The sequence below is a fragment of the Lucilia cuprina genome, chromosome 2 (genome assembly GCF_022045245.1).
Source record: "Lucilia cuprina isolate Lc7/37 chromosome 2, ASM2204524v1, whole genome shotgun sequence".
Classification (NCBI taxonomy): domain Eukaryota; kingdom Metazoa; phylum Arthropoda; class Insecta; order Diptera; family Calliphoridae; genus Lucilia; species Lucilia cuprina.
In genome coordinates this window covers 49,067,519-49,082,155 of record NC_060950.1, presented here as the reverse complement: position 1 = coordinate 49,082,155, position 14,637 = coordinate 49,067,519, and the positions used below count along the sequence as shown (strand labels likewise).

At 31.6% G+C, this 14,637-nt stretch overlaps 1 protein-coding gene across 2 annotated transcripts in view; it reads left to right on the top strand.

Annotated features, from left to right (window-relative positions):
- LOC111684696 (lysine-specific demethylase 6A) overlaps positions 1 to 14,637 on the top strand; it is a 255,112-nt gene that overhangs the window by 127,783 nt on the left and 112,692 nt on the right. For both annotated transcript variants that reach the window (XM_046945140.1, XM_046945141.1), the window contains 2 exons: positions 9,596 to 9,862; positions 13,283 to 13,742. In XM_046945140.1, the coding sequence (XP_046801096.1) occupies positions 9,596 to 9,862; positions 13,283 to 13,742 (727 nt within the window). The remainder of the gene's footprint in view (positions 1 to 9,595; positions 9,863 to 13,282; positions 13,743 to 14,637) is intronic.

Below are 14,637 nucleotides of genomic sequence, written 5' to 3'. Positions count from 1 at the left end.
AATATTTTTGAAGAGCATGCAACCTACAAATATTTTCTTAGTGTGAACAAAATGTGAACACCAAACATGAAACATTTTTGTTAAACGTTAAAGAAACTATATAATAATATTTTTTACGATTTCATAGAAATTTCTGCCTAAAAACAAAAAATTAAATACATTTTTATTTCATAATGTGCTTAAAATGAGTATTTCTATTTTGACGTTTTGTTTGAAGAAACAAAGCCAAACACAATTCAATACAAATAGTAAAAGTTTGTTTGCCCGGTGTTCACATTACAACAAATAATTTCGTAAAGCAATTGACGGATAAAACAGTAAAAAAGCAAGATTTTGTTTGCAGGCAAGGAGGAACATAACAACAAGAACAGCTAATGCGCAACCAAACCAAAAATATGTGTGTTTATATTTACTAAAAAGCTATATCATTAAATAATAAATTCTATATATTCTAAAATTTCATTTAATATTGTTTTTCATCAAAATTTTACCACAAAAAAATACAAATTACATTTCAATACCTTGTGCAAGTGGAAAAGAGATAGATAGACTTGCATAAGGTATTGAAATTACATTTCAATACCTTGTACAAGTGGAAAAGAGATAGATAGACTTGCTTAAGGTAATGAAATTACATTTCAATACCTTGTGCAAGTGGAAAAGAGATAGATAGACTTGCACAATGTATAGAAATTACATTTTAATACCTTGTGCAAGTGGAAAAGAGATAGATGACTTTCACAATGTATTGAAATTACATTTCAATACCTTGTGCAAGTGGAAATGAGATAGATGGTGGATCTTTACTGTCATGTTGTTGCTATTTAGTATAGTCAATGTAGCGAAAAACCTTGGTTGTTTGGAACGATTTATAGCAATTTCAAAAAAATCGCTATAAGCCCAGAAATAACCAAATCATAAATAATTTTCATTAAATTACATATAATAAATAATTGTTTAAATAAATTGAGTAATAAATTAATTAAATAATTTCTCAATTAATTACTAAACTATAGTCTAGATTATATCCTATAGACTAGACTATAAACAATACTATAAACTAGAGTATAGACAAGACTATAGACTAAACTATAGCTAGACCAGCGGTTCCCCCGGTTTTTACTTCGCGGACCCCTTGAGGAATTTATTTAAATTCGCGGACCACCATACATATTTTGATATCTTATTGTTCTAAATATGTAATTGTTCATCCGAAAATTGTCATAGTCCATAAATCCCAAGGTCAAACAGATGTAGATATGTCATTTCTATAAAATATTCCCGTACATTGAGAATAATTAATATTTCAGAGAAGTTTCAATTGCCTGTTTTTGAAGATAGAATGACTTCATTGTTAACATGATGTTTAATTTTATGATCGTGAGATCTTTCACGTTCACTTTTCTTTAAGGTAACGAAAAGGTTTCTTCATTAAATGTCGTCGACATGTGATTAAAGAGTCACGTTGCAATTTTTTTTTTTTTGCGATTGCAGACGGGTAATCTGAGTATGTTAGCAAATTTTTCGGGAAAATAATATAAGAAAGTTGAACTTCTTCGATATTGTTGCGGAATGCTTTTATCCGCATAATATATGACTTGAACTCTTTGCGAAAGTACTGTGAATTTTACTGCATGGTTTTGACTATTTATGCATTTTCTGATGTTAATTTAATAATATTTTAAAATTACCTGGATTAACGTATTGAAGACGAATAAAGAGTCACCTCTGTTTCGGAAATATATTATTTTAGTCCTTTTAAACAAGAACACTTTTGTTTACAATTTGACAAACTTAAATCTGCGATTAGCTTGTCCTTGAATTATGAAGTGTGGCCTAACTTCATACTCCGAGATAACAGTATCCCTTATTGGACTACACTGCAAACTAGACTATAGATGCATATATTATGTAGTATAACTATATATAGTATGTTGTTACCAACCAATACATAACAAAACAAACAACAAAAATAATAATTATCATTAATTTACGCAATTGCTTGCTTTTATAAAAAATAAAAGAAAACCAGTCATATAAGCGACAATTTACATTTTTGTATGAGGTGATAACACCTCAAAATAAACAAAGAACAGCTGTCATTGACGCTGTTTGATCTTACATTTGGTTTGCAAGATCAAATAATTATTTTACCAAAATGACGTTAATTATTTGACTTATGGTGTTCACATTGATGAAACATTGAGAAAATATTTATTTGCCAGCAAATCAATTTGTTTTATGAAAATCATCCGCATTGCTGTTTGTTAACAAAAAATATTTTATGTTCAGATTCGACAAACAAAGTTTTTTCAATAGTGTTATATATAAATATTATACACTTTTATTATAAAAATTTAATTTTTAAACTAATAAAATTAGTTAAAATTAAAACAAATTGCCAAATTGTTTTTTTCTTGCATGAAAATATACGATATACTGTGGCTGCAAAACATGTGTGTGTTTGAACCAAATTATTTTTGCACTGTTTGATAAAACAATACCATCAAATATTTATTCAAGACTGAACATGAAATAAATATTGCATTTGTTTGACGCAACTTTATAAATATTTTATAACAAATATTTGGACCAAATATTTTACAGGTCTGAACTTAGCTTAAGAAATTCAAAAGTTATTTTCCAAAAAAAAAATTAAAAGAAAATTAAAAAATTTACAAAGAAAAACTTACATATATTGACTCCAACGACGATATGTACATATCAGCATCTCGAAGACAATTATTTTGTTTATATTATAAATTACAATATTCGATTATAAATTAAAAAAATATTAAAACATTTTCCAAAATATTAAATTAAAAATTAACATTAATTTTAAATAAACATTTAAGATTTTAAATTAAAGAAATTTAACATAAATTATACACAAACATTTACGAAAACAAAACAATATGAAAAAAAATATTTAATAAATTTTAAGGAATATTAACAAAAATTATAAAAAAAATATGATTTAAGATTCTCGATTCACATTCACGGCACAGATCCAAATTCACAGAAACAAGACACACCTCTTAGTTTACTCTTTTATTTGTTGGTTTATTTTCCTTCACGTATTTATTTTAGCAATATTGATAAATTTTCATTAAATCATGCGATTTTACTATATCCGATTTCTTCCAAAATGCGTTTTAAGTAAATTGCCTCTTTCGCCGCCTCTGACAGGGCCATATATTCCGCTTCTGTGCTGCTTAGTGCCACGCAAGACTGCTTCTTAGACTGCCAAGATACCGGACAATTTCCAATGAAGAATACGAAACCGGTATATGATTTCCGATCAAGGTTATCGCCACCCCAATCTGCGTCCACAAAACCTTCAATAGATGTGTCACCCGCCGTGTATTCAAGTTTCATATTAACCGTGCCTTTAAGGTAACGTAATATTCTTTTCACAGCTTGCATATGTTCCTCATGTGGGTTCGAATTTCTCTGTGCTAGTTTGGCCACAGAATGAAGAATGTCAGGTCTCGTTGTTATCGAAAGATACATGAGGGCTCCAATTATGGATTGGTAATCACGTTGAGGTATTTCCTTGCAGTTTTGTCCAGTACAATTTACCTGATGATTAGTTTCGAGTGGGGTTGCAACGGCCTTACAATTTTCCATCCCATACTCCTGGAGTAAATCCTTTATGTATTGCGACTGGCAAATAGAAATTGTGCCAGTTTCATTGACACGTTCGATTTCAATTCCGAGATAATGATGTAGTACACCCTTATCAGTTACAGGGAATTCATTCGCCAATAAATGCTTTACAGCTAAGACTTGGTTTTTATTCTTACATCCAATTATAAGATCATCGACGTAAACAGTTACCAACACCAATTCATTTTCCATCGTGGCTTTATAAAGACACTGTTCGTTAACGCACTGTTCAAAACCAATCTTCCTGAGAACAAAGTCCAGTTTTTCGTACCACTCCTTTCCGGACTGTTTCAGTCCGTATATCGCCTTATGCAGCTTCAAAACCTTGTCAGGATAATTAGGGTCAACAAAACCCTTTGGTTGACGAATATAAAGGTCATGATGTATATCACTATTCAAATAAGCCGAACTTATGTCAACTTGGTGCAAATGCATCTTCCATTCAACAGCTAGTGCCATAATCAAGCGTATGGTTGAATACCTCGCAACAGGTGAGAATGTGTCCTCGTAATCAATGCCAAATCTCTGGCTACAGCCTTTAGCTACAAGACGTGCCTTAAAACGTTCTATGCATCCATTCTCGTCCTTTTTAAGGGCAAATACCCATTTTGAATCGAGGATACGTGCTCCACCGGGTAGATCAACCAACGACCAGGTTTCATTCCTCTCCAAGGACGACATTTCCGTCTGCATTGCCTCACACCAATTTTTCCGATTAAGGCTACTCATAGCTTCTTCAACAGTAGTGGGAACGCTTTCCTGTATCATGCTATTGAACTTCTCTTTACGTGGTCTTCCCCGCTTACCCGTGCTAACAATTTTTGGTTTGCTGCGGGTCTCCTTCTGATTCTCGGACTCTGATTCCTCTTCACTTTCACCAGCTGTTTGGAATCCTACAAACTCTTCCGCATCGGTTTCGTCGCAATCGGTTGGGATAGGGGTTGACTCTAAATTTATATCCTCGGAATTTTCCGCATTTTGTTGTTTGCCATTATCAATAACAATTGTTAAATAGTCTTCCGCTGCCTTTGGTGTAGATTCATGAGGGTCATCGCTGTTTAAATCATTCTCCTCGAATATGACATCACGACGTTCGATTACACTACGGGTATTCTTGTTGTATAGTCGATATGACTTCGCGACTTGGGAATAACCAACCATTATATAAGTTTCCCCTTTGGCCTCAAATTTTCCACCACTTTTATCACCCTTATTTAATGCCACTGCAAAGGACCCAAACGTTCTGAGATGTTGAAGATTTGGTTTCCTGTTAAACCACATTTCATATGGCGTCTTATCGCCAAGTATTTTCGTAGGACATCTGTTGCGTAGATATACGGACGTATTTACGGCTTCTGCCCATAAACTTTGTTGAACACCGCTGTGCACCATCATGGAGCGAGCCATTTCCACCAACGTTCGATTGGCTCGTTCCGCAACACCATTTTGCTGTGGTGTGTGAGGGACAGTTAATTGCCTTGCTATACCCTCACTTTCCAAAAGGTTGTCAAATTCCTTGTTAACGTACTCAGGCCATTGTCGCTTCGCAATATTTTGATTTTTCGTCCAGTTTGTTTCTCAACATGCTGTTTATAAATCTTGAAAGTTTTAAAAACTTCACTCTTGGCTTTGAGAAAATATACAAAAACTCTTCTCGAGAAGTCATCAATAAATGTGACGAAGTACCGTGCACCACCGAATGAAGTCACTCTAAATGGACCGCATACATCGCTGTGTATAACTTCCAATAAGTCACATGACCGTGTAGTTGACTCTTGAGGAAATGGGCTTACATGAATTTTGCAAGTCATGCACGTTTTACATCGAGCTGATGGTACACCTTCCTTCAAATTTATACCCTTAACCATTTCCCTTTTCGACATATCACACAAAGAATTATAATTCAAATGGCCAAGTCTGTTATGCCACAGTTCACCAATTTCAATAGCTGCATATAATTGTTCGACTTGATCCTCAATTAAAAATAAATTATTGTGCTTAAAGGCCTTTAGAATAATTTCTCAATCGAAACTTTTCACAACAGCAGACGTCGAATCGAAAACCACAATCAAGTCATTAGCCACAACTCGGCCAACAGAAATGAAATTCATAAGGAGTGAGATCGAAAAATTCTTAACATACATATATGTTTATAAAAAAGAAACCACTAAACTTACAGCTTTATTTTTTTTATTTGATTCAAATTATTATTACAATTTACAAAAAAAATATATTTTTATAGTTTTAATCACTAGTGATGAAATTTTGAACCCTTTTCGGAAACCCTTCCATTAACGTTTTTATAGTGCTTTCTGTCACTTTGCTCGAACATGTAGTCCATCTCCGTTTAAAATCTACCACACTTTTGGACACCTTTTTTGTACTCTTCAATTCTCTTTTAACAAGAGCCCAATATCTCTCCACTGGCCTTAGCTCCGGGCAGTTTGGAGGATTTGCCTCTCTTGGTACAAATACCACATTATTGTTCTTGTACCACTCAAGGGCTTGTTTACCATAGTGACAGGATGCCAAGTCAGGCCAAAAATAAGTGGACACATTATGAAGTCTTATGAATGGAAGCAGCCTTTTTTGTAAACATTCCTTGATGTAAATTTCGTTATTTATAGAGCCCGTTGTAACAAATGATTGGCTTCTTTTGCCGCAACTGCATATTGCTTGCCATACCAAGAACTTTCTGGGAAATTTTGTCTGCTTTTGGGTCCTAAACTTTTCTTCAATATTCCCTCGAGCATCAGCAACATAAAACTTTTGACCTGGAAGTTGCGAAAAATCTGCCAGAACATACGTTTCGTCATCCATTATGCAGCAAGAATATTTTTTTATAAAACTTGACTTCAATTTCCGTGTTTTTGGCCTCTAAATTTTTAGCAGCGTTCCTGTCAGGAACTTTTTGAGCCTTGTATGTTTTTAAACCTGCATTAGCTTTAACTGTTCGTACCAAATAGTCCGAGCACTGAGCTAACCGAGCTGCTTTCCTACCGGATGTGTTGGGAGCTCTTTTGAAAATGCGTTCTATTTTTTGTCTTTAGAAACATCATGTGGACCATTCCTTCTACCTGAACCAGGTTTTCTATCAACTGACAAGTTCTCCCGGTACTGTTTAATAACATTGGAAACAGTTTGACGGCAGACCTTTGTATGCTTGGCCAACTTTTTGTAAGACCAAGTTGGGTTTAGTTGAAAATATTTAATAATTTCAGTACGCACTTTTTTCTGGTCACTCATTTTAATAAGATTAACAAAAAAATTAATATAATTGACATTACACATAATAACTGACATGTTTTTCAAAGGTAACTTGATCAAAAAAAAAATCAAATAATACTTTGGTTGAAAAATGTAATGAAAAACGTGTGTTAAGAATTTTTCGATCTCACTCCTTATTCAACTCTGGAGAATACAAAACATCCTGGAATTTAATCTTCTTACCATTAATCACTGTCTCTACGTCACCTTTGCCTTTGGCCATAATATGCTTATCGGCTTCGAATCTAATTTCCTCCGTGTGCTCGACAAAATTCGAAAACATTTCCCGCTTATAGCACATGTGTGAAGTTGCCCCGCTGTCTACGCACCATTGTATGTTTCTTGTATTCTGCTTTTCCTGTGATTGTATATGTAATAGATGTTGTTTTTGCGCCTTTGCAGGTTTTCCACATTTATTGGCATAGTGACCCAATTCGCCGCAATTAAAGCATTTGCCTTTCATTTTGTTCTGTCTGTTATTTTTCTTCGCTTTATTCTCTCTCCGAAAAGTTTTCATAGAAAAAATTTGTTGTGTACTTGTTGTTGCCTCTTCGCGATCAATTTTCTGTTTATGTCTATCTCCCTCTTCGAGAATTTTCTGTTTAACGGTTGTTAAATTAGGCAAGACATCGCGTGTTTCAATTGCTATAACAAAATTCTCATAGTCATCTGGTAAACTGGAAAGAAGCATTGTAATCAGGAGTTCATCTTGGATGACAATTCCCGTCTCCGCCAGCTTTACTGCTAACTCCGTAAAATTATTAATATGCTGACCTACATTTCCTCCACCAGCCATTGTAAGGTTCACCAACTTTTTGTATAGAGACACCTTCTGAAGTGGACCTCTCGGCTTGTAAGTCTCCTCCAAACGTACCCAGGCATCTCGTGATGTCAAGCAATTCTTTATTAAGTTCAGTTGAGATGGTTTTATACAAAGCGTTATTGTAGCGAGCGCTTTTTCATCTTCTGCTCCCCACGCTTCTCGATCCTTATCAGTCTTAGCATCCTCGACCTTAACAACACCATTTGCATGCTTCCACCAGCCATTGTGTATTAATACACTACTAATTAATACACTACATAATTCGTGTCGTCCAGCTTCTCTATTTGATATAGGGACGACATTTTTCCACACGTTGACCAAAACTTTATAAACAAAATTCTCCGAACTTTATTTACTTTAATTATATTCACCAGAACTTTGTTCTGGGCCCATAACCTGTTTATTTTAATATAACAAAAGTCTTTATTCTATTTCAAAAGTAAATTAATATTAAAGTTTAAAATAATGCGTGTTATCTTAGGCAAGTACAAGAATAGAATGAATAAAAAGGATAAGACAAAAAGAGAACAAAGTAAAATAAGTTAACGATATTCACATTGGAATATAGAGTTGCCAATAGTTATTTATTCCGTTTTCCAACAATTTTAATTATCCTTTTTCCTTAATTTTCACTTTTCAGTCTTTTCAGAATATCCTTTTTATTATTTTCTCAAAAATACACAATTTTCACAATATAAACTATTTAATATTCTCGTTTTACTTTTCCTTTTTAAAGTTATTACCGCACAATTCAACAATCAAAACTATTATCAATAATTTCCTACAAACCTAAAACTATCTAACAATCAAAATTTCCAAAACCATAGCCTACCTGATAAAAAAAAATATTTTCCTAAACTACAATCACATATAATTTTCAAATTTCAAAAATAACAATTTACCTACATACAATTTTTCTACATTATTTTCAACAAAAAAACCAAAAAGCTAACTAGATTAAAATTTTCAAATATTAAAACATTTCAAATTTCATTTTCAAATTTTAAAACAGTATACCAAAGCATTTTATGAATTCCCAAAAATCAAAGGTAATTTGATTGAAATAAAAATAAACATATTTGAATTGCAATTTAAATTTGAAGCAAAGTCAATGTTAACTTAATCAAAAATATTTGAATTATAATTTGAATTTGGGTAAAAAGCAAGGCACACTTAATTAAAAATAGAAATATTATTCAAATTGAAATTTAAAATTTAAATAGGAAAAAATCTAAGCCAACTCAGTTGATTCTACATTTTCCAAATTTGAATTCAAATTCAAAAATTTTTAAATAAAAAAAAATCGAAGACTACTTAGTTAAAAAATGTTCAATTATTCAAAATTGTAAGAAGACAAAAAAAAAAAAAAAACAAATCAAAGGTTACTCATTTGGAAAATCTAAAAATATTTGAATTTAAATTTAAAATTGAAAAAGTAACGAATATTTATGAACAAGTTAAAAATTAGACCCCAACACATTAAGGCGGTTTTTTTAGATTTTGTTTCGGTTAGAACTATTTGTGGGATATTTCATTCGTAGCACCTTGTTTTTAACAACAACGAATAGACCGACATAATGTTATATTGCTTCTATATTTTTCTTGTTGGTTTTTAAAGAAAAATAATGTGGAATTCGTGATCTATTGTGATTTTTTATTTACATAAAGCTTGCTTATCTTACATTCGCACCGAATAAGTTTTTTATTTACATAAAGAATTCAATTTGTGCTTTAGAATGTTATAAATCTTTTAGAAAATAAAAAAAATTGTATTTGAAGCTAATGTATTTGTTTATACAATAAAAATTTATATAAATATTATTTTGTTTTGTGTAGGATTTAGAAAATACACTATATGTTTGTGAAAGCTATAATTCCTTAGACCAACAATGTATTAATAAAGGCTTGGAACAACGTATAAAATTTTTGGAGTCACAATTAGTCCAGGCACCTATGCCAAGTATTACTTCAAAGAGAAGACAACTCTGTTCAATTGAAGAAGCTTGGAATTTGCCTATCTCATTAGAAATGAGTTCACGTCAACAACAGCAACAACATCAACAGTCTTCTAATTCTTCTAAAAGACACATAGGAAAAATTTCGGTAAGTAGCTTTTAGCTCTAGTATTTTTTAAACCCTACACCTTTCTGAGAAGGGTATAAATAAGTTTTCATTCCGTTTTGAATTTCCACAATGTAATTTTCCGACCCTATAAAGTATATATATACTGGATCGTTTAGAAAGAGGAGTCATATTGTCCAATTCACAATCGATGTAGTATCGTTGTAGAGGTGTATGACATAAAAATCTTTCAAATAAAATTAATAATAAACAAGTAAGAGTTCTATATTCGGCTGTGCCGAATCTTATATACCCTTTATTATAATGTGTTAAAAAACAGTCAGTAAGAATTTTATTACAAAAACCAAAAAATACCAATTGCAAAACGGTAAGGTGGCAAAAAGTCCACTTTTTGGGTTTTCACTTAATCCAGGTTCTACATTCTTAATTTCATGTTTCGAGGCTCAATATAATAAAAATTTCTAAAAGTACTTTTTGAATAACGAAAAAGTGTCAAAATGTCCCCTTTTATGGGTTCCCACTTAATCCAGGCTCTACATAATTAATTTCATGATTCTATGTTCAATATTATATAGAAAATTCAAAAAGTTCCTTCTGTAAAATGAAAAAGTACCAAAAAACACCTTTAATGTGTTTTCGTCTAATCTGGGCTCTACATACTTAATTTCATGTTTCTAGCCAATAGCCAACAACGTAAAGTGATGTACATTCTTTGCTTTGTGTTTTAAACTAGAAATCAAAATAACAAAAAATTTACCGTTTAATACTGTGTTATGCTTTTGTTTGTTTATTGTTTTGTGTAAGCATTAGAGTGCTCCAAGCTTGTATAAAGGAAAAAAATTATCCAACAGGCCGTCCACCTCTGGAATTGTTCTATGGCTTGTAAAAGTATGTCCTGCAAAAAATTAGGCTGATAGAACAACGTTAATAGGTGCCGCAACGGCGCTGAAGTTTGAAGCATTTACAATGGGAAAAAACGATTTTTTCAGTATTTGCTCAAATTTGGCCATTTAGTAAACAATATTGTACAGGAATCGAAATGTGCACATCATAAGCATTTCGGAAAAATATAAAACACAAAAATTGGTTGGAATTTTTTAAGTTATTGCAAATTCCCCAGGCCATTAACGTGTCTCTCAGCACATACATTCAATATGTGACAAAAAATTAGCTTGTTTTTGAGATATATTCTAAAAAACATTTTTTTTATACTTTAAATATATTAATAATTACTCGAATAATAGTTTTTGTTCGTATATGATAACACAAACTTGTCAGCTATGGTCAAAAAACGTTAAAATTTTTCAACGGCCGTTTCAAATCTCCAATTTCAGTTTTTTAACTTATTTTAACTAATTTAAAATTTTTTTTAGAAGATCTCATGGGGATTTATTGACAACAGATAAGTGATTAAAACGTTGAAAAAATTAGATCAATATTTCCTAGAGATTAGTTCTACCTGCGATTTGAACTCGGAGGATTTCGGGAAAACTTCGGTTAAGAGTTTTGTTAAGGTTTATTATAATTTCTGAATTTTTGATTCTGTATAAACCTTGTAGTACTTTTGGTATATACCCAGCAAGAAAAAGAACTTCCAAATAAGAGTAAAATAAGCACTGAAAAAGACCTGAAGAAATTATGATTTTATTTTAATAGAAGGGAAGTTCTTTTTATTTGATTCCAAATTCACAACATTTGTAGTTATGTTCTTTTTTTGGAAGTTATTAGAAAGTGAAATTGTAGTATTATAGAATACAACTAATTTTACTCAAGTAATATTAACATAAATAAATAAATAAATAAATAAATAAATAAATAAATAAATAAATTACACGCATTACGCCCGTAATTTTAACAAATAGCTATCTTGAAGTGCATAGTTATCTTTGGTGTAAAAGTTTTTGGTTATTTAAATCCATACTGATACTAATTTGAAATACATGTCAACTTACTCTTTTGGTAAGGTTTTATACTACTTTACACAATACCCAGCAAAAACTAGGTAATGACTTTCAATTGTAATTACTTACCTAACAACATACCTTTCAATGACTACTAGATATCGCCTGGATTACATAGAAGTAGTCTAATAAGGTCTTAATAATAATGTATTATATAAATACTTTCTAATTCATTGGTCATCTTGCCATCATCACGCGATTTACAATGACAACTTTTTATAATTACTTGTAATCGTTTGTTTTAAGTACTTGCCTCCAATGACATCACTGTGTTAAAATAATGACTTAAAATGCTATTGTGTAAGTAAATTTTATCATATACCTCTTACGTGGTAATGAAAGTTTTTACTGGGATAGATATCTATTGTCCAAAATAAAATTGGTCTAATTCAAAAAAATTTAGTACAAACAAGTAAGAGTGTTATATTCGGCTTTGCCGAATCTTATGTACCCACCATCAAATCACTGCCATATAAATAAACTTTCATATTTTTAATATTTTATTATTATATATCGATACTAATGTGAACATCATTCTTAAATCTCGAAGAACGATTTTTATTTATACAAATCATATTTATGTATAATTTTCAACCAGTAATGAGCCTTGTAGTCATTTTCGGTGGGGTAATTATAGACTTATCCTCGTAAAAATTGGTAGAGAGATTTCGGTTCATATATTACTTATCAGTGTCGAATTTAATCGCTGTACTCGCATTTTTAAGCCAGTAGTGAGATGTTAGCTCATACAAATCTAGTTTATGTCAAATTGAATTGATCTACTAGTATTTTTAATCCAGTACTTAGTTCTAAAGTCGTATTCTGAAGGGTTCCTTATATGGGGAAGGGTCAATTATAGACCGATCCTCGTAAAATTTTTAAGCATTGTTAAGCCAGTAATCAGCTTTTTAGTCATTTTCTAACGGAGACGTTATATTGGGAGTACGGACAATTGTGGTCCTATGCCATAATTCAGAATTTTATTTCAGAAGTCAAAAAACTATGAGAAATTTTGTGGTATTTGCTTCATAAAAAACGAATTTGTGAATGTTTGAAGCTCTTTATACAATATTTTTTGTAGACACTACCGTTCCAACAACAGACGGACGGACATAGCTAGATCGTCTTAGAATCTTACAAGGTCCTAGAATGTATATACTTTATGGGGTCTGTGAATAATATTACGATGTGTTACACTCGGAATGACAAAATCAATATACCCCCATCTTTTTTGATGGTGGGTATAAAAATATTCCATCATTTAAAAAAAATGGATACTTTTTGCTTCTTTAGAAGTCATTTCCACTGAAGGAAAAAAATTCACTTAGTCCACTTTTGAAGTGGTGATTAATGTTATTCTTTAGAAGTGGAGTGTTTTATTTTTACTGGGTATGTATGAATATAACACGCAGATTTGTTTTCTTTGGAATATTTTTGAAGTTCTAAACTGCCACTCTAACTTGTGTTATTTGCTTTACAGGTACAAGGTCCACCTCCACCATACCCAAATAATTTACAAGTAAAACGTCTTAAGGATGGCAATTCAATCGAAACTCAAGCCGGTAATCCACCTACACAACCATCATTTTTCCTATCACAACAACAATTACAAATGCTCCAATTTTTACAACAAAAACAAAATAACTTAAATTCACAAGAAGAAATGTTACTTCAACAGCTAAACAGTCAATACAAATTAATGGAACAATACCAGCATGGTGTAATTCATCAAAATGAAATCGATAGTCTAAATATTGTGAAGCATGAAAACAAAACATCTAAATATGAAAATGATCATATAAATCTTCCTCCTCCTTCTTATTCTGACAACACCACAGATCCATGTTTTTCGAAAAATACAGAATCCAATATAAAATACACATTTGCAGAAAGTATGAATGTCAATACAAAATACTCGTTTGCAGAAAATAATGTTTTAGGTAAGTACATATTAAACAATTTGGATTATATTAAAATTTTGTACCGTATTATTTAATAGGAAAGGTAATTTTTTAATTAAATAACACCACAAATTTTCATTGGCCTTTTACATACGAACAATTTTTGTTAGCTCAAATTTTCATAATATAGCGCACAGTGGTTAAGAAACTTTTATTTTCGGAAATATTTCGCTATCTCTAGAACTCACTTTGTTAGAGCAGAGTTGTTTTCGAATTGATTGGAAAATATAAACGGAATGAGGGCCAGTTGGTCACCTAGAGTATTACATTTAAAAACAAGTAAGAGTATAACATTCGGCTATGCCGCATCTTACATACCCACCATCAAACCGTTGCCATGAATATTTTGGCTCTTACATGTAATGTTTATAACGAATCTCATTTACTCGTTTTTGTAGGCCAGTAATAGCGTTATAGTAATTTTCTGATGGGGACCTTATGTGGGGTGGTAGGATAAATTAAGTGCCGATCCAAATACAATTTGATTAAGAGATTTTGCCCTCTACTATCACTATAATCGTATTTGTAAGACAGTAATGGGCGTTAAAAAGATTTTCTGAACGGTCAATTATGGACTTATTCAAATAAAATTTTGTAGAGAGATTTTTGATCGCAAATTTCATTGCTATACTTTGATGACAATAATGACCAATTTATATAAATTTTTTTGGAGGTTTTGGCTCCTAAGGAACTTATGTAAAATTTTTCCCTATATGTACTCGTATTTTTACGCCAATAATATGCGGTAGTCATTTTCTGAAGGGGACCTTATATGGGGGATAGTTATATGCAGGACAGTTATGGACCGATTCACATAAAATTTTGTAGAGATGTATTGGCTCGAAAGAAACTTATGTGTGTCGAATTTTATCGC